The sequence below is a fragment of the Amblyomma americanum genome, chromosome 3 (genome assembly GCF_052857255.1).
Source record: "Amblyomma americanum isolate KBUSLIRL-KWMA chromosome 3, ASM5285725v1, whole genome shotgun sequence".
NCBI classification, from domain to species: Eukaryota; Metazoa; Arthropoda; class Arachnida; order Ixodida; family Ixodidae; genus Amblyomma; species Amblyomma americanum.
Genome location: NC_135499.1, coordinates 80,707,309 through 80,727,903, shown reverse-complemented (window position 1 = coordinate 80,727,903; position 20,595 = coordinate 80,707,309). Strand labels below are relative to the sequence as shown.

The 20,595-nt window shown below is 47.6% G+C and overlaps 1 protein-coding gene across 4 annotated transcripts in view; it reads right to left on the bottom strand.

The window, feature by feature from the left end:
- LOC144123106 (uncharacterized) overlaps positions 1-18,196 on the bottom strand; it is a 47,111-nt gene extending 28,915 nt beyond the window's left edge. For 3 of the 4 annotated variants that reach the window (XM_077656012.1, XM_077656013.1, XM_077656014.1), the window contains exon 1: positions 13,558-13,621. In XM_077656012.1, the coding sequence (XP_077512138.1) occupies positions 13,558-13,603 (46 nt within the window). In that variant the 5' untranslated portion in view covers positions 13,604-13,621. Of the gene's footprint in view, positions 1-13,557; positions 13,622-18,059 lie in introns of those variants that run through there. The other variant, XR_013313005.1, reaches the window with a different exon arrangement.
- Between the last annotated feature and the right edge of the window lie 2,399 nt (positions 18,197-20,595).

The following is a 20,595-nucleotide window of genomic DNA, read 5'->3' as shown; positions in this document are numbered from 1 at the left end:
CGATTCTCATTGAAAAACACGCATGTGGACTAAGAATTTCTTTATTTTCCTAGTAGTGATGGAAACCTATCGAAAAATTTACCATTGATAGTATCGATAGTTGTTTTGAAGCTATCGATAGTGTAAAAAACGATCGATACTGCTACTATAGATAGACTATCGATAGTATTATCGATAGGATCATCGATAGTGCTACTATCCATAGACTATTGTTAATACTATCGATAATACTATAGTATCATACTATACTATATTATAGTATCATACTGTACTATAGTATAATACTATAGCATAATACTATAGTATAATAGTATGATCGACAGTACTATTGATAGAGTAAAAAAAACTATAGATAGACTATTGTTAGTGCCATAGATAATACTATAGGTAGTAAGACTATTGATAGTGAGACTGTCGTCAGTGAGACTATCGATAGTAAGACGGTCGATAGTAGACTATCGATAGTAACACTATCGATATTCTGCATTTGTTGCCAAGTGATATTGCCAAAATATTTGCGATACCTTGTTGCTTTCACGGTTTTATGACGCTTAATGAACGGAAGAGACTCAGGCTATGTGGGGTGCGTTGTGCAGTTCTCCGAATGATTTCAACCAGCAGTGGTTCTTTAACGTGCACTGGCGTTGCACAATACACAGGCCTCTAGCCTTTCGCCTCAATCGAATTAGAGCCGCCGTGGCTGGAACCGAACCCGTGTCTTTGTAGTCAGCAGCCAAGTACCATAACCCTCGTGCCACCCCAGCACATTTGCGACAATTGATTGTCAGTAATACTCAATTCTTGCATTTAATAAACATATCGTAGACGGATAAAAGATTTATTTCTGAACAAAAAGTCCCTTAGTAAGTTCATCATTGCATTTATACTTAGTGCGCTTAAATTCTAAAGGGTCACAACCTGCCCGATGATGTGGACGTACCATTATGGTTCGCAGAGGTAGAAAGCATGGTAGTTTCGTACAATGTGCCAGACGATAGTCGCGTGCACCTCACCATGCCAGCATTGACCGAACGGGTGAGGTACCTCCTGCAGGGACTAGGAGCCGAGGAATGCAATACCTATGACGCAGTACTCAATGAGCTGAAGCTGACCCCGGCACAGTACCAAGAGCGCTTAGAAGAGCCGCTCAAGAGGGAAGACGAGACGTGGATGCAGTTCGCCTCCCGTACGCGCACATACTATTACCTCCAGTCCAGAAAGGCGGAAACAAAAGAAGAAATTTTTTCTTTAGTAGTAGCAGACCACATGAAAGCTTGACTCAGCGCCGAAGGACTAGAGTACATCCGGCTGCGTAAGGACAAGAAGTGGTTCACGCCTAAGGAGCTAGCCGGCGAGCTCGACATATTTGAAGATGCGAAGGGTAGAGGTGCAGCTATGTGATAGCCGGTGACAGCACTCGAGCGCACGAAGGGGCGCGATGTGAAAAACCAGGGAAACGGAGCGGCTGCTTCGAATACCACGGAGTGGGTCACATCGCTAGAGAGTGTTCGCTCTCCGGGCAGAGCGGCAAAGCAAGAAGAACAACGCCACCGGAAGGAGTACGCGAACCCACAGGGTGGCGACAGTAACCGAGGAAAGGAGCGAGCTCTCTGAGATAGTCCGGAGCGATTATACACTGGTCGATGAGATAAAAGGGGCGAGAACGAACGTTAATTTGTGTCAGCTTTGACAGCCGAGTATGAAGCCTCTATTTTTTATGTGTACACTTGTTTGTGGAGAGTTTTCAAGTGTTATAAAAGTCAACTTTCTTTAATCGTCTGTCTATCATCCATCATTCATAGTCTGGCTGTCGGCTACACGTCCAATGCTAAATAAGCGAGCCTCTCGAAGGAAGTGAGGTGCGAAGAAAGAACCTGGTAACATCTTCACTACGATTTTAGTTCAACATGTTGTCATTCATTCAGGTTGATTTTTGGAAAAAGATTTAACAAAAACGTGGTAGAAAACACGAAAAAGGTAAATGGGTTTATCCGTTAGTACAGGCATTGAAGATGAAGGGAATCGGGGTGAACTTTTGGCTCGCTACATGCGCCATGTGAATGGCACGGAAACTGTTCTTTAGAAGTATATATGCGTGGCTTGATGCATTAGGAGAAAATACTGTTGCACGATTTTGAGCTGTGAGATATTTGTTTATTGAACTGTCGCCCCCACACTGCAGCATACTTTTCGAGAAGATGCGCGGTCATATACACTTTGTACAAATGTATGGCAATGCTTATCAAGCATTTCGTCGGTGGTGAGGTTGTAAGCGTAGGAGTGGCTTATTGGTCTATACCTCGGAGGCATTTCAAATGGAATAACAAATAAGAAGGACATCTTGATACACCAACTATATAAAAGTTAAATATAAGCAAAAAATTGTAGATTGCAGGAAGCCGTTCTACATAAATATATTTTTTATGTATCACATCGTAACGAAGACACTAGATTGCATGACGTATAATGCAACAAGACGACGCAAAAAGAACAATGAACATTAATTGCTGTAGCTCATGATAGCATGCCACATGCACTGTGCAAGTCTAGTGCATTTTTTCTTCTATACGCTGAGCTGTATACAAGTTAACGAATTTTAAACATAACTGACGGGGTTGTGAGATCTTGCTACAGTTAAAATAAAATGACCACCACAATAAATTGATACGCAAAAGCGGGACAATTCAGTTTAAAAGGTAGCTTGGACAGTTAGAAAATATTATTGATGGGGCTGTCGATATAACTATCGATAGTACTATCGATACTACCATCGATAGTACTATCGATACTACTATCGATACCACTATCGATAGTTTTTTTATCATGGATAGTTCGATAGTTACACTGTTACCGATAGTCTTGTATCATTAATTCCGCGGCATACATTTATATTTTATGAATTTCCAATGATGCAGTGTGAGCAGAGGTGCTCCCGCTTTTTCTGACATGGTATATTACTACCAATTCACGTACTGCCACGCCTTTTTCCCTGCTTAAAAAGTGGAAAAAAATTGAAAATTGGATTTGAGGAAAGGAAACGGTGCAGTAACTGTCTCACGTGTAACGAAGTGATAAAGAAGGTAATGAAAGAAGACAGGAAGAAAGTCTTGCCGTTTTTGAGGACTCTGGAGTAATTTAGACCACTTGGCGATCTTTAACGCGCACTGGCATCTATCACTGGCACCTACCACGCGCACTGGTAGATACCAGTTTCTATGAGCCTCCTTTCAATTTAATGCGGCAGCTGTTAAGATCCCGTTCCTCGGGTTCCAAATTGTAGCAGTGAGTGACCAGTGAGCGGCTACTGTAGAATTAAAAAATGATGAGATCGGAGATTTGTGCAACCGGTCCGGGTTACCAGCAAAACAAGCCTAATGGAAGTTACCGCGGAAGGAGGATGTTATAACGAGAACGGAGGAATGAACGCCTGGTCTGTGGTTACCACATGAACCATCCAGAGTATGCTTACCGCGGAAGGAAGAGCTTATGATGAGAGAGGAACAATCCACGACGGGAGGAAGGTTTGATCGGGAACCGCCCGTAGGTTGATTACATCGGGAGTAGGGTATGACAAGTGCCCAGTAATGTATAGCCTGAGAGTGGCTAACAGAGGAACCACTGTGAAAGAAGGTTACTGTGGTAGAAGGAGGCTATATGGCGGGAGCGTAATAAGGAACTGAAGGGCGGCCACTATTTGAAGGACGGGGTACAGCGACCAAGAGGAATGCTTGGACACCCGAGAATGCCTCAACACCTGTTGCTGGACCTCGTCTTACAGAGTGATAACCGTCCTTTGAAATCCCGCAGTTAGGGCCTTCCAAGTGGCCATTGAGACAGCGGCCCGTTTAGCCGATATATGTTTTCCCGCATGCGATATTGTCACCGAGAAACAGTTGACGTAAGCAGGGCTGGTTTAGTTGCTTTACTTAGACGCGCAAGGCGCTGGGACGCGCAAGGCAGCAGGCAGCATGAAAGCTTATGAAGACGAAGCATCTAGCCCCGAGATGGCTCAAGGCTTGCCAACTGCCAGGACATGCAGTTTAGCTGCTGCATGGCGCCACTAGAGGAGTTAGTAGTGTGGAATTGCTCCCCCTCTGTTGAAGACACCGACTCGGTGTGGTAGCGATTGCAGGCAGGACCACAATGGTAGTCGCACGTGTCTGGCGTGCGGTGTAGACACGCGCGAGGGGCTAGCGGGCGTGGTACTGGTTCATCCGAGCGACGTGGACAACTTCGGAGGTCGGCCGTCTAGATGAGCGAACTGTTCCTTGGGGGAGAACTTCGTAGGTGACTTCACTGAGCTGGCGAAGCACCTCGTAGGGGCCAAAGTATCTGCGTAGAAGCTTCTCAGAGTATCCCCGCATGCGGATTTGGCTCCAGACCCAGACTTGTTCGCCGGGCAGGTAACGCACATTTCGGTAGCGGAGGTTGTAGAGCCGTGCGTCATGAACTTGCTGGTGCCGGATGCGCTGTCGAGCGAGTTGGCGGGCGGCCTTTGCGTAACGAACACATTTGGCAGTACCCATAACAAAGGGGGTAGCGCTAGCTGGAAGCAGCGCTGCATCCAGCATGGTTGTGGCTTCACCACCATGTACTAAACGAAATGGAGTGAAGCGTGTCGTTTTCTGGACCGCAGTATTATAGGCAAAGGTGACGTAAGGGAGTATGGCGTCCCAGGTACTGTGGTCTGCGTCGACATACATAGAAATCATGTGGGCGATCGTCTTGTTGAGCCGCTCGGTGAGGCCGTTCGTTTGAGGGTGGTAAGCAGTTCTTTTGCGGTTACTGGTGCCGCTTAGGCACATAACCTCCTGCGTAAGGGCCGAGCTGTTCCCCTGTCAGTTAAAACGATGATGGGTGCACCGTGACGAAGCACAATGCTTTGAATGAAAAAGTTGTTGGCGATGTTGCTGGCGTCTGTAGTTCAGTGTGGGATGACTCGTCGAATTGTCCAAGGATGGGCGTACTTTGGAGGCGAGTGCGGAGGTCTTCAAAAACTTTCTGTTGCTCCAGGCCCCAGAAGAATAGTTCGGAATCTTTCGTGAGTCGGGTGAGGGGCTCAGCGATCTGGGAGAAGTTCTGCACAAAACGCTTATAATAGGCGCAGAGACACAGAAAGCGGCGCACACTGCGCTTATCGGTGGGCACAGGAAAAGCAGCCATGGCAGCAGTCTTACCGGGGTCTGGGCTAACCCCTTTAGCGCTCACGATGTGGCCCAGAAACTTCAACTCTTCGAAAACGAAGTGACACTTCTAGCTTCAGGGAAGACCGGCTGACCGAATTGCTTCGAACATATCGCGCAGGCGTCTCAGGTTCTCTTCAAATGTGTCAGAGAAGATGACAACGTCATCCAAGTACACGAGACAGGACTTCCATTTGAGATCGGCAATAACGGTGTCCATCATCCTCTGAAAGGTTGCAGGAGCCTAGCACAGGCCGAAAGGGAGCACCCGGAATTCGTACAGACCGTCCAGTGTAATAAAGGCGGTCTTTTCCCGGTCGCGTTCGTCCACCTCGATTTTCCAATAGCCGCTTCGTAAATCTAGCGATGAGAAGTACTTGGCGTGGCGCAGCGGTCCAGGGAGTCATCAATACGCGGGAAAAGATAAACATCTTTTTTGTGACTTTGTTTAAACGTCTGTAATCAACGCAGAACCATAGGGTTCCATCTGTCTTTGCCACTAGAACAACAGGCGACGCCCACTGGCTCGTCAACGGCTGTGTCACGTCGTCCTTGAGCATTTCTTGAACTTGCTGGCGAATGGCATCGCGCTCCTTCGAAGAGATCCGGTAAGGCGGCAGACATAACGGCCGTTGGTTGGCGTCAACTATAATTCGGTGCTTTGTGAGCGGTGTCTGCATAACCTTGGTGGTCGAGGCAAAGCAATCGCGGAACGACTGGACAACGCTTTCCAGGCAGCGTTTCTGATTAGATGGGAGGTTTGGGTTCACGTCAGTTTTTATGGGAGTGGTCGGTTCCTCCACTGATGCCGGGGTTCGGACAAAGCCTGCTGTCCCACGAATTCGCTGAGTTCCTCGAAATACGCAATAGCTCTTCTGCCAGGCAAACACTGAGGTTCACAGCGAAAATTGGTCATGAAGAGTTCGGTTCGGCCATTGTTCAGTTCACCAATTCCTCGAGCAACACAGACTTGCCGACCAAAGAGCAGCGACAGGTTGGTTTCAGTGATGCCACAAATTTTGGTGCTGTTCTCGCAATCTACAGTAACAAACATGCTGGATCTTGATTGGATGAAAACGTGGTCATCAGAGACGCATAACTTAGCCCTGCGTAGCTCGGTATCGTCGTCGACAGGGCCTTGGGTGGAAAACGACACGATTAGCTCCTGGAGGTTGATAATGGCACCGTACTCCTGAACGAAATCCAAACCGAGTATGAGGTCTTTGGAGCACTCGGGCAACACAAAAAAGCAACCAGGGAAAGTAACACCGCGGATCTGGATTCGCGAAGTGCAGACACCGATCGTAGTTACCACGTGGCCACCAGCTGTCCGGATCTGCGGCCCAGACCAAGGGGTCAGAACCATCCTCAAGGCCGTGGCTAACCGTCCGCTCATTACAGAAAAATCGGCGCCGGTATCTACGAGTGCGGTAACGTCGTGGTTGTCGGCGGATACAGGAATTTCGGCGGAGGCCAGTCGGTCGCAGCGCGTCGTCGAGGTCGTCGGGTCAGGTCGTCGTCGGTCGGAGCGTTGCGGCGGATCGTCGGGTGGAGGCTCTTGACTCGGTCCAATAGCGGCAGCCCTACCCCCGGAGGACGCCCTCTTCAGTTTTCCCGACGTGGGGAAGTACCTCTGAACTGGCCAGGGGATGACGGGCGGCCGGGCGAAGAGAACCGCCTTGGGGATGGCGATCGGGACTGGCGTCGCTGCGAGGTCGAAGATTGCACATTATCAGCCAAATACTGTTCGATAACCCGTGGTCTTTCACCGTAGTGTGGTCGAGGTGCGTCAGGTGAAAACCCCCTTAAACCCATCCTGCGTTAGGGACAGTGGCGGAGGATCTGGCCGGGCTCTCCGCAGTGGTAACGGAGCGGCCGATTGTTTGGCGTACGCTAAACCTGCGCTTTGCTCACGGGGGGCATGTACTCCCGCGGCACGGAGGTTGCTGGTGCGATTGGCGCCTGCAGGTATGGCACAGGAGCGATGGGGGAAAAGGCTCGCATCGCTGGCCCGGGACGTCGTAGCGCCTCGCTGTACGTCATAACGGAGGGCGCCGGCTGTGAAGCTGGGGGTGGCTGCACAACACGTCGGATTTCTTCGCGGACCACGTTCGTTACAGCAGCGACGCTGACCTGTGGAGCTTCAAAGCGAAGTTTCGCTAGTTCCTCGCGCACCAGGCTTCTTACAAGCTCCCGAAGGTCCTCGGCGGGCAGCGACGTAGGCGTGTACTGGGACTGGGAAGCGGCTGCTACAGTAGCCTGACGTCCGTAGTGGGCTCCCCGTTCCTGCAGAGAGCGCTCGATACCCATTGCCTCCTTGGTGAAGTCGGACACTGTTCGTGGCGGGTCACGGACCAGTCCGGCAAACAGCTGCGCTTTTACGCCGCGCATTAAATGGCGTACCTACTGGGCTTCGGGCAGAGCAGGGTCGGCCAGATTGAACAGTCGCGTCATGTCCTCGATGAACATCGCGAGGCCCTCGTTCGGCTGCTGTGATCTCGAGCGCAGGGCGATTTCATCTTTCTCTTTTCTTTCGCTGCTGGTAAATGTCGCTAGCAGCTCGCGACGAAACGCCTCCCAAGTGGTAAAGGAAGCTTCGTGGTTCTCAAACCACGTTTTGGCCGAGTCCTGCAGCGCAAAGTAAACGTTGCGCAGCTTGCGCTCACCGTCCCACTCATTGAGACCTGCCACTCGGTAAAAGCTGGCCAACCAGTCTTCGACGTCCTCGAACCTGTCCCCGTGGAATGTTGGCGGCGACCGAGGTGCGTGAAGGACGAATGGCGGGGCATTCCCGGAGTGCTGACTTGTCTGGCTAGCCGCGGTGGATGTCATGGCCCTTACCGGCGCTGTTAGTTGGCCGAACTCAGGTTGTAGGCCTCGCAGGCGGCGGCTCGCCTTGTGGACTGGTGTTGTAGTCACGCGTTGAGAGCTGACGTCAAAGGTATCCTCGAGGTCAGCCTAGATGATCCGGTACCCAGCACCTCCACCAAATATGTCACCGAGAAACGGTTTACGTAAGCAGGGCTGGTTTACTTGCTTTACTTAGACGCGCAAGACGTTGGGACGCGCTAGGCACCAGGCAGCTCGACAACTGATGAAGACGAAGCATCTAGCCCCGAGATGGCTCAAGGCTTGCCAACTGCTAGGAAATGCAGTTTAGCCGCAGTATGGCGCCATTAGAGGAGTTAGTAGTGGGGTAATATGAATGGGAGAGCACACGTCTGTCTTCCTTTAGAAATCGTGTTCTATTCGCGCGTCGCCATGTACTTACCTTCCCCTCCTAAAGGCAATGAAATCCCCGCTCTTTTCTATCAATACAGAGCTCCGAATAGAGCGCGTCCCGTCATTTTCTGTCTTCTGTATAACATGCGATTTAGCGCAGCGTCTTCTACAAGCTACTAAAGGTTTAGCTCAGACACAAAAACAGACAGTGTAGTACACACCAAAAACACTATCACAACTCGAAGCCACTCTTGTAAAAATTATATTTGCCACCAATTTTCAGTCCCTCTTATAGCGCAAAATTTTTTCCAGCATCCCACACTAGAGCCGATGTTGCCGAACAGTGAACCTATATCAGGAGGGAAGTGACCTTATCGTACGCAGTAGGGAAGGTACCTAGTTCTGCGGGTTGTCAGTAGAGATGTTAGCGCCTGAAAAAAAAATGAAAAATTAGGGACACAAACGTTGTCCTTTTAGTTTTTTTCTCATTGCTCAGAACAAAAAAAGGCGCCAAAACCTCAAAATGCAGATATTCGCTCAGTATTACTTCACTACGCTCTCTAAAAGTTGCTCACAATAAGTTGGTTGGGTGTCTATCAAGCATTTGAAGCGGTCCACGCAGTCGCAGGGCCTTTGTAGCAACCGAGCCCTGATGTCAGTGGCATGTCCCCTACTTCGAATTGCACCATCGTGTACGTCATATGAAAGAAACTGGTTGAAGTTCGAAAAAGTGGACACGAAGTTGCACAAGAGACTTGCGGGAGAGCGCATGGAAAAACTTGTGCACGTTCATTCCAACCTCAACGTTAGGAAACGTGCACAAGCAAGACTATTTTTACCAAGCAGTGAAGAGTCATACTGATTCATTGCTGTGTTTTAATTGTATTGTATGCAATATTTAACCGCATTTTCCTGAAAACTTCCCAGAATTTTTAAAAATATATTTTGTGTCGCAGTAGCCACGCTCGCTCGCTCAAGGTGAACTGTGTGTGTGGAAAACGACGACAATCAAGAAACGTGAAACTCGTTCGCAGCCCGAACGCTTGGCCTCAGCCTTTGCTGTCTTTGCAAAGCGACCTAGCTTCAGCTGAGCCACAGCCCATTCTTACATTTGGCGGATGCAGCTGTTCGTTCGCCTCCTTATCATGGCGCTCCGTAGCCGCACCTTACCACCGACATCCGTTATGCCCGAAGTCACCAGCCAGATAGCCCCTATACCTTCGCCTATCATCCTCCTTTCCGGAGGCTCCATCCGCTTTTGCTTTGATTACCGTCGACTCACCAAGATTACGCATAAGGTTTTGTATCCATTTCACCGCATTGACAACACCCTCGACGGCCTGAAGGGTGCCGAATTCTTTTCCTCACTGAACCTGCGCTCCGGCTACTGGAAGGTGCGCATGGCTGTCCCTGACCGGCAAAAGACGGTCCTTGTTACGCCCAACGGCCTGTACGAATTTAATGTCATGCCGTTCCGCTTGTGCAATGCGCAGGCCACATTCAAGCGCATGATGGGCACAATTCTCAGCGGACTCAAGCGGCTCCTTGAACGATGTTGTCGTCTTTTTTAGAGACTTTTCGTCCCACCTGGCCCGCCTCTGTGTCCTGCAATGTCTGACTTACGCCGGCTTGCGACTGAACCTGAAGAAGTGCTGATACGCTGCCCGCCAGCTTACCATCTTGGGTCATGTCGTCTCCAAAAAATGCGTCCTTCTCGATCCTGCAAAACTGCGTGCAGTCGCCGAGTTCCCTCGATCCACTTCACTGAAAGAGCTGCGAAACTTCATCGGCCTGTGCTGTTATTTCCTCCGCTTGGTCTGAAACTTCGCCTCCATCCTGTCTCCCCTGCCTGAGCTGTTTGCCGGCGACCCAAACCCGGCGACCTTGGGCACCAGCCTGTGATGCGGCTTTCTCCACGCTTCGGCGCCTGCTTGTGCCCCCTCCGTTTCTCCGCCATTGCAACCTCTGCCAACTTACTGATATTGCCACTGATGCCAGCAGCGTGGGCCTCAGCGCCGTTTTAGCACAATAGAAACCCAGTTTCGCCGAGCGTGTCGCGTATGCCAGCAACACATTGACAAAAGAAGAAGGGAAATATTCCGTAACGGAAAAGGAATGCTTGGCGATCATTTGGGCTATCGGAAAGTTCCGACCTTACATATATGGTCGCGCCTTCTCTGTCGTTACCGATCCCCATGCACTCGGCTGATTGTCCTCCCTCAAAGGCCTCCTCTGGCAGCCTTGCTCGTTCGACGTTGCGCTTGCAAGAATACGACATTGAAGTAGCCTGTCGATCTTGCCGTAAACATTCTGATGCCGACGCCCTATCCTGCTCCCCTCTACTCTGTAACTTCGATTCCACATTTCTCGTCACACTGATTCCTCTTCCTTTAATACTGCCGACATGCCATTTGAATACCGCCAGAAGCCGTGAATAGCTTCCTTCCTCGCTTTCCTGTCTACACCATCTGAGCGCCGTGCGGCCCGGACTCTCCGCCGTCATGCACGCCACGTTGCAATACCGGGCGGTCTGCTTTAATGCTGCGTCTACCTTCCTGACGGCTGCAAATGGCTCCTTGTCATTCCTCGGCACCACCGTTCCGACATATGCGCCTGTTTCCACGCCGACCCCCAGTGTGCTCACGCCGGTGTGGCGACGACTTACACGCGCCTTCGACTCCGCTTCTACTGGGGGGGGGGGGGGGGGGGGGATGTAGCGTTTTACCCTACAGTACGTTCGCTTCTGCCCGGAATGAAACGCCACAAGACCCCTCCTCGTCACTCCATCGTTCCGCTGCAGCCCTTGCCTTGTCGCACGCGCCCAGTAGACCGCGTTGGCATCGATTTCTACGGGCTCCTTCCCTTTCACTACGCCTGGACACCGCTGGGTCATAGTGGCACTGGATCACTTCACCCGCTACGTCGAAACCGCCTCCTTGCCATCGGCGTCTGCGCCAGACGTTGCCTCTTTCATCCTCACTATCTCTTTCTGCGCCATAGTTCCCCTAAGGGACTTCTGAGTGACCACAGCCGTGTCTTCCTCTCAGACACCGTCAAAGCCCTACTTCGCCAATGCCGTATTGTTTACCGCTCTACAACGGCCTACAACCCTCAAACCAATGGCAAGACTGAACGTTTCAATCGCACATCGAGCGACATGCTGGCCATATATGTTGCCTCTGACCTTTCAAATTGGGACCGCATTCTCCCATTTATAACATATGCTTAAAACACTGCCACAGAGAGCACCAACTGGCTTCTATCCCTTCTTTCTTCTTTATGGCGGCGAGCCTACCTGTACCATGGATGCCGTGCTTCCGTATCGCCCTCATGTGTCTGAATATCTGACCCTTTCTCGAGCAGCGACATATGCTGAAGAATGCCGTCAGCTTGCTTGCTCTCTTACAACGGAGGACCAGAATCGCCGCAAGCACCTTAGAGTCCCTACCAGTCCTCTCCCATCCTATTCCGCAGACTCACTTGTGTGGCTTTGGTTTCCGTCAACTGGTCCCGGTCTCTCTACAAAACTCATTTCAAGGTACCAAGGCCCGTACTGTGTTATCTGCCAGACCTCTCCAGTGAACTACACAATTTAACCGCTTTCGCCGCCCCAAAATGAGCCCCATTGCGGCCGTGAACAAAGCGCCTCAACCGCCTCAACCGCCTCAAGTCGTACTGCTGTCCGCCAATTGTGCATGCTCTTTAAGTCGGAAGGATGCCTCCTTTTTCGCTGGGACGTAATTGTAGCGTAGCAGCCACGCTGGCTCACTGTGGCGACCTGGGTTGGTGAAAGACGACGACGATCCAAAGGTGTGAAACTCCTCCGCAGCCCGAACGTTGGACCTGAACATTTGCAACCTTTACAAAGCTAGCTAGCTTCTGCTGAGCCACAACCCCCTCTTACAAGTTATTTATTTTTGAATTACAATGTAAATCTGCTTATTGAAGTGCCTTCCCGTTCATTTCCAAAACCTCTTATTTTTCTAAGGAAAAAAAAAAACAGGCGAAAAGTTGTTTTTTTTTTCGCGCAGCTTTCAAAGTTGCTTAAACTTTACATGTTACATGTTGTGCTCTGAGTGCGATGAGGCTGACACATTAAGAAGTATAACTTCACTGTTCGGCTTTATCAACCGCTGCCTGGGACACTGGAAAGAAGCACAGTATACTGAAGCCTGAATATATCCTGTGGTTTCTAGAACGGTTATGATTTCTTTTAGCGCTTGTGCTCTGTACTTCTCTGCCTGCCCTTATGCGGGCGCTAAATCTTCAGTACTATGTATCACAAACCGGGCCACCATTTCGCACCTCTGCAGTTCATTTCGTCTTCATTGGGTTCTCTTTTGAGTAACCTTCCACCAGCCGAACAGGCCGCTCGTTGCGTCAGCCTGATCGCACTCACAACATGCAGCGTGAGGACCTTGCCTTTTGCCTACGAAAAGGAGGGTGCCCTCTTGGCATAGCTTCACTGTTCGACATTATCGACCGATCATTGGAAACTGGCAAATATTGTGCAAGATACTACTGTTTTAAAATTGTTGGCAAGTCCAGTGGTTAGGGGAGTGACAACGAGTTGTGTCAGCGCTTCTGCTGTGTGTGTTCTCTGTCCGTCATTATGTCTACGGGGAACCTTTGGTTATATGTGTCGCCAAATGTGCCACCAATCTATATTTTTTCATCTTGTACAAGCCATGCTCCAACGTGCCACTCAGCGTGTTTTAATAGCAGCTCAGGCAGCCTCCAATTTCTTTTTTCAGGAAACTGCTTGCGTACCATGCGACCGTTGTAAATAGTCTATCTTGTATAGAAGCTTTTTTATTCTTGGTTATTCAACTGTTTATTTTTACTTAGAAGCTGGACCTGGAGATGTTACGGGTGATTTTAAGTCTAGGGTTACCTTGAGTTCTTGGGCTGTTCATTAGTCTGTTTTGTAGTAAAACGGCATATGTAAGAAATAGCTCGCGTTTCATCTTTCACACTATCATATCAGCAGAGACGATCAAGGCTGCACATTTTGTTTGCTAGCTCGGTCAAAAAGTGCTTGCTACAACTACGTTGAGCTCGAAAGGCTGTAGAGGTATAGGCCACTGTTTTAACCAAATATTATGTTTTTGTGTAGTTGCTGATTTTCTCGTAAAATCAGAAAGTGGCTTACCGCCTACTTCAAAGACAGCGAATGCTAAGAATGGCAGCAGCAGCATGTTTATACTGTTGCTTGCGAAGGCTGAAAAGGAAATACAGCGACATGATAAGACTATTATAATTACATTGCCTCTTTTAATCTTGGCTACGCAGCAGTTTTTAGTGGCGTGGAATGGAAGACAAACTTATAAACGTCTGTGAAGATGAAAAGTGAAGCAGCAGCGATTTGGAGAGTCTGAATATTTGTGCGCCGCAGACAACACGAAGCAAATCATTCTATTAAACTGGGCTAGAACATTTTTCGCTAACACCTTGTTCAAACGGGAGCAGTTTTCACTGTACGCATCTCATTGGATCTCAGAGAATTGGTTGTAAGGGGTCATTTTGTGCACTCCATCTAATATGTTGTTCGTGCAGTTTGACAGTTTTTCTGCGTACCTCCGAAGGAAGAAGCACAGCTTAGAATGCACTGCTCGGGGGGCTTTTCAATATGTTCGCTCTTACTTTCAGCTGTCTGATTTAGAGATCGCGATTAGTAGTTCATTTTTTTTTCTAATATAAAACAGCTACGTTATATTTTCCTGATATGTTTAAGTGTAAATGGTTGCCTTACACAACTAGTGTACATTGGTTCCCTGTACTGCTAGGTCGCCCGCTATACATGCAACTGTTCGTTCTTTTGGAACAACTGCTGATGGTGGCGTTTAAAGTTTTGGCAATTATCGCAGAAGGTATTAGTACACGGAGATTATCTTGCGCATTTTTTTTTTGTGTTGCAAGCCGGGTATCGATCAAGCTTTTTTTTATAACAGGCCGGTTTAGTTCGGTTTCTGGCTCACAGATCAACCATTCTAAGGACTGTGTCTTGTGCCTCTGTCAAGTTCCTGTTTTCTTGTGCAGTTACGTTTTCGTCGAAATTATAAGCACCTTACTAACCCAAGAAGCAGCCTTGTACGACTGGAAGAAGGCTATTACCGTCAAATTCAGTTGGCGCACAAAAAGCTGCAGGATTTCACCAAAACCAGCAGCACTAGCAAGGAGCACTGTGCGGTCCATAGTAAAAAAAAAGTGGTAGTATTTTCACGTTGTTAAAAGGAGTACACGTAGGAAAGCATGTGTTCATTCTATCGCCTCTTCTTTTTGGCAGCTGCGTGCGCACGCAACCGCGTTTCTCGCTCTTAATCTTTACACCCTCTCTCCATTCGGCGGCAGCTTGCGCGACGGCCTCCCCTTATTGGCTACACGCGGCGCAGCGCTCCTCCGAATTTACCCGAGCTTCCTAACGTTGCCTGCAGTTCGCGTTATGTTTCTCCGAGCTAAACCGAGCTTACCCGAGTTCCTCCGAGGCTTCACACAAGAATCTTGGTTGGGTTTGACTTGTTAAGAAGTGCTTTCGCACTGCATATAGGGGCGACACTTAATCGCTGTTTACGCGTGACAATGCTATAGCATCGCTTTGCGTCCACCCACGAGCCTGCGATACGGTTTCGACCCGTTCTTCTAGACACCCTTGTATTAGTTCGGTGACGTTACGACTATCCTTTGCGAAAATTTGCGGAGTCGCAACCTTTGACCCGGAACCATTTTACTGGCCAAGCTGATGCATTATTCTATGGGTGCGTATGCAGGATGCTCAAAAATAAGCTTTACGTTGGGGCTTCTTTAACGTCGTGTATCGCTTGCAAATTCTCATAGCAAATTGATCGCCTACATTTCACTAATAGAGATATTACTAGAGTATTGTTCCAGAGCATGGCGTCCCCCTCAAGGGGTCCTGTAGAGTTGCACAGAGTTAAAACAAACTAAGATAGCATGCTTCATTTTGCACTACCCGCCGCAGTCGCTCAGTGGTTAGGGCGCTCGACGTCTGATCCGGAGTTCCCTGGTTCGAACCCGACCGCGGCGGCTGCGTTTTTAAGGAGGAAAAACGCTAAGGCGCCCGTGTGCAGTGCGATGTCAGTGCAGGTTATAGATCCCCAGGTGGTCGAAATTATTCCGAAGCCCTCCACTAAGGCACCCCTTTCTTCCTTTCTTCTTTCACTCCCTCCTTTATCCATTCCCTTACGGCGTGGTTCAGGCGTCCAACGATATATGAGACAGATACTGCGCTATTTCCTCTCCCAAAAACCAATTATTATTATTATTATATTATTTTGCACTCCTACTCTTCAAACCACGGCATGTCTGCACCCAATCACTGAATGTCTTGACCCTAAATATAAAATGAAATTCGTGCGCAAACTTTCTACTCGTTTTACTAGAGCAACTCATCCCTTCCGTCCAAGCATATCAAAGCAGGATATCACATATTGTCTCGTACTAACTATGCGCATAAACTTCAGCCAATGTTGGCGCGCACGAACAAACATAAAAATTCCCCTTAAGTTTGCCTATCAGTGAATCAAATGCCTTACCTGCTAGCATTTTGGCTAGGACTGAACCGCTACCTTTTCGCTTTTCTTTATATCTTGAGTCATGCGCAGAACCGAACTTTCCTTGAATATGCCGGCGTTTGTCATTATCATCTTCAAGAGCAGCAGGATTGAGCACAGTGCAGAGAAAAGGCCTTCCCCATGTCTGTCTAATTAACCCTGTCCTATATAAAGTTTTTCTAAAGGAATTATGTAAAGTCTATGGCAGTGCGAGCTGGGGCACAGGTTCCTCGAGAAGAGGTGAGACTTGTAGCAGGGCCGCATGTGGAAAAGCTGGCCCATAATCTGAAAAAGGTTGCGAGCAGGCATGGTGTTCCGCTCGCCTTCTAAGCCCCCCTGGAGCTGGGAAGCGCTTGCCCTCTAGTCGAAAAAAGAAAGGGAAAAGAAAAGAAAGAGGCTGCGGAACCAAGCATGGGTGACCATTGATGAAATGTGCCGAAGGGGTAGTTTATGAAATTCCGCTATCGTGCGGTCATTCCTATATAGGACTAATCGGGCGCTGTGTCGACGAGCGAATCAGAAAACATGAAGGAAACATGAAAGAAAATCAAGAGGGCCCAAATTTACCCAAACATATTAGATCCAGCTCTTCACGCTCGTGTGAGCCATGTTTTTCAAAGGTGCGGATTCTTGCCAGGAGTAGCAATCTGAAAGCCAAAGAACTGATTGATGCGTTCTACGAGGCTGGCTACGAGGCTAGCTACGAGGTATATCAGCAAGTAAGGAAGTTTGTGCGTAAGCGAAACATCTATATCTTTTTATAAGGGGAAAAAAGATTTTGACTGATGCTTATCGTGTGCGACTTGATGTGTGAATATGTTCCTTGCGCAGGCGCTGGCTGACTGTATATGTATGTACGCATGTATGTGGTTTCTAGAAATTAAACCACTTGTGAGTGACGCTCTGTCCCGTTCTATTTTCGGGCGCGCGTGTGGTTTTGGCGCCTTTAAGTTACAATGTTCATTATAGTAAACGGAAAATCTACGAGTAATCCCCAGAGAAGCAACCTAGGTAGAAGGTGGTCTATCTAGCTCACGCGACTTTGCCGCCGCAACTTTCCCAACGGATTGTGAGCAAACTGCCTACCGTAGCAGGTGGCAAGAACATGAATGATTGGTCGAGGGAGTTTGCTCGAGAAGAGCAGCAGAAGCCCCACCGGTGTCACTAGCTGTCATCGCAGGGAAGAGGGACATCGCATTGCTGCTGAACCACTGCGCCAGGAGGGGTATGATGATTCCCACGGATCTATGAACGTGAGGTAGAGAATGACGCATTCCTCATATATTTGCATTAACCTGTCACATCACTCTATTAATACTATATTAAGTGTCCCCTCCAGTGTCTCTTATAGTTATATCACTGCCGTGGTTCCGATCTGCGATAACTACCTGGCATAAGTAGACGTTCTTACTTACCAATTAAAGCGGCTTCGTATCAACGGTACGCTGCTGTTCCTTTCGAAGAGGGTTGAATATATCTTTAGTTTTATGCATAATATTTTAGATACGCCATTCTTCATTTCTTATCCATGTTGTTGATTGTGCTTTGAAATTCATTACCTAACTGTGGTGGACAAACCTATGCGGCTGCAGGTGCGTTGCACTCAACAAGTGTTGAAACGGGAATCTAAAAATAATCGCAGATTTTTGACGTGTTGTTCATTAACTCTTATCCCCAACTTTTTCCAATCCAGGTCTCAGTGTACCTCCTGTAAAGGGGCGGTGAATAGTTTTAGAACGGTTGTTTCCGTGCCTTACACCCTTCGTTATAGACATTTCGCTGCTGCTTAATGGGGGCTATGGTGGCTGCGCAGTCCGTTATAGCTATCTTGCAGCACTTTTACATGAATCTCTCCTGCACTCTGACTCTATAATGCCTGAATCACTGATGTTGTGATTGAGTCACATGCTTTCTCATAGTCTAAGAAGGCGATATTGCACGCATCTATCCGTCACGTTATTCATAGTGTGACTATGAACTAATGTCGTGTAGCCATTGCTGTTTATACCCCTCGTTCAGAATCTTTCATATGTGTGAATACCGCCTCTGCTGTGGCGTGGGACCTCAGGCAAAAACTTCTCACCGAGTAGGCTAAGACGTCGGTGGTGGTAGACTTCTGGCCTCTTGCTTTAGCAAGAAACGTTGCAAATTGATCGCAGGACCTGATTATTGCTAGTGGGATTAAGAAGCTGACTGCTTTCTGTGGTGGACAAAGCTATGCGGCCGCATGTGCGCTGCACTCAATAAGTGTTGAAACGGGAATCTAAAAATCGCAATCAGAAAATATAACAATAACCCCATCATCGAAAACAGGCAAGCTGCAGATAGACACGCCGAGTCATGTCCGCTGTGGAAGTGCGCTGTTTTACGCCTACCTCATTGTCTGGACGAAACAATATGCTCTTTTATGGCATTGTGTGATCTGAAACAGGGACGGCAAACAATCTTAAGGAACATGTTCTGACAAAACTGTTTGGGCAGGGACTTGAAAAAAGTACGCAGTCTGCAGAGGATATGCAAATGTAGAAAAAGCAAAAAATGAAAGGCGTCCTGTGAGTATGTTTTTTTTTTCACTGAAAAGACGCGAGTTTTCAGGAAAGCTTCAAATCTGATGGCAACCGACACGCTGATTTCAGGGACTTCTAGCTTAGGTTCGAAAATTTAGAGAGCTGCACTGAATATTGTAAAGACAATACGAAGCCTGAGGCTGAAGTGTATTTTGAGTATGAGAAATTAGTCACCAATTAAGAAGTGCACGCATGGAACGAAACGGAAAACAAATATATGAGGTATTCGATGCGGTTTCACGTCATACTGGTCACAACTCTCAACGAACGTAGCGAAAGGTTCTGTATCAGACAAAAAAGTTGATCGTACATACAGAATAAGTACTTATGCTTCCACTGCTTGATAACCCACCAGTTTATAATCACTGCTTTCTTCTTTCAATGTATAAAATGCTGAGAATTAAAAGAAACAGAAACCTTTTTAGGATAAGATTAGCGTTTGAAGTTCTCTTGACGGCACGACGAGACCAGAAAAGTGCCAGCTACGTGTGATACATTTGAGCGATATAAGCGTTCTAAACAAAGGCTTACCACCCGCACCTGCTGGTGATTACTGAGGCATAGTTGCCCAGCGGCATGCTTGATATGTAAATTTTGCCATCGGAATACGTCATGCGCTGACGTGATCACGATTCACGTCGTGAAGGCATTGGTGTGGTTGCGAAGCGAGAAGCGAACCGTAACGCGCCTTACAAAAATTCATCAGCTTGAAAGTTTTTTTTTTAATTTGCAGCGCATGGCCTCATTGCTTCCATAAGTGTAGGGAATCGTGCACCTGACGCAGCGGCTATTTTTCTACTTAGCCTCTTTCACTCTTTACTATTTAACAGAACCGGAATTTATTTCATACTAGTGATTTCAATTTTCCAACCATCGACTGTCATAGACTGTGTGATAGCCAGAGACCTTATAAAAAAATTAGGTTTTGAATTGCATTGTGCATGCTAAGCGTTTTTTATGAGTCGTCAGCCACTGAAAATGAACTCAACGTAAGGTGTGTTTCTTCTCATATCTGCAACAGAATTGTATCTTTTATCGTACCGGAAATTTTATACTTGGAAAACTTCATAGCATGTTGCTGTTGTAGGTAATTGGAAAAAGATTAGTAATTGTCGAATGGGGTAGCAGTTTGATGCATTTTCTCACTTATGTAACCATTTTTCTTCCATACTAGGTCAGGTAACCTGGAAACATGATGTTCTAACTTGCGCGCACACTGCGTATGGTGTTGTAAAAGCTGTTGACATATGCAGTGAGACGCGCCTTTGGCTCGACGGCATATATATGGTATAATCAGGAATGTCATGTACTGTGTTTAATGATTATATCTGCGAAAGACATTCATCCGAGATTACACAGCAAGTTTTCTATTTTACGAGCCCGTTAATATTATTGCAACTGATGCGCAAACACATTAGGAATTCTCTATTGAAGGAAAATTCAAACGCGAATTCTTTTCTAAGTGACCGTTTATCTTACATAATAACTCAGGCTGTCCGAACACTACAATGCGATTTATGCTGAGCACGCATATGGTATTGTACGCGATAAAACAATGCTAGCCATGGGTATGCTCACTGAGACACTCCCTAAGTTGAATTACATATCTCAGAACAGTTGTGTCCTATGAAGGTTTTTATGAAAATTTGTAATTCGTACGTTCTCTAATTCGAAACAGCAGAAACTTTTTGGGAAGGTGGTGACGTGTAAATATATTTGCAGTTTTCTAATAAGGAAAAATTAAAGCTGGCTAAAGTATGTGCTGTTTTTTCTATCTGAGAAACGTGTTCCACAAGGTAAACCATTTGAAAAACGGCTAAATACTTTGCCTTCGCTCAGGCTTCCCCCAGCAAGCCTCTTATAGCGTTGCAATGAAGGACATGGTCAGAATAGGACTCTTCACTATTTATATGAACCATCAAGTCTGCTGCTAGAAATCGCTAGCATTTTGCTCATTCGTTATAAGCATTTTTCACGTTTACCATGATGCAGCTATGCAGCAAGAGGTGAACTTGAGCAACAAAACATAGCCGCAAGAGGTGCGGTTAAAAT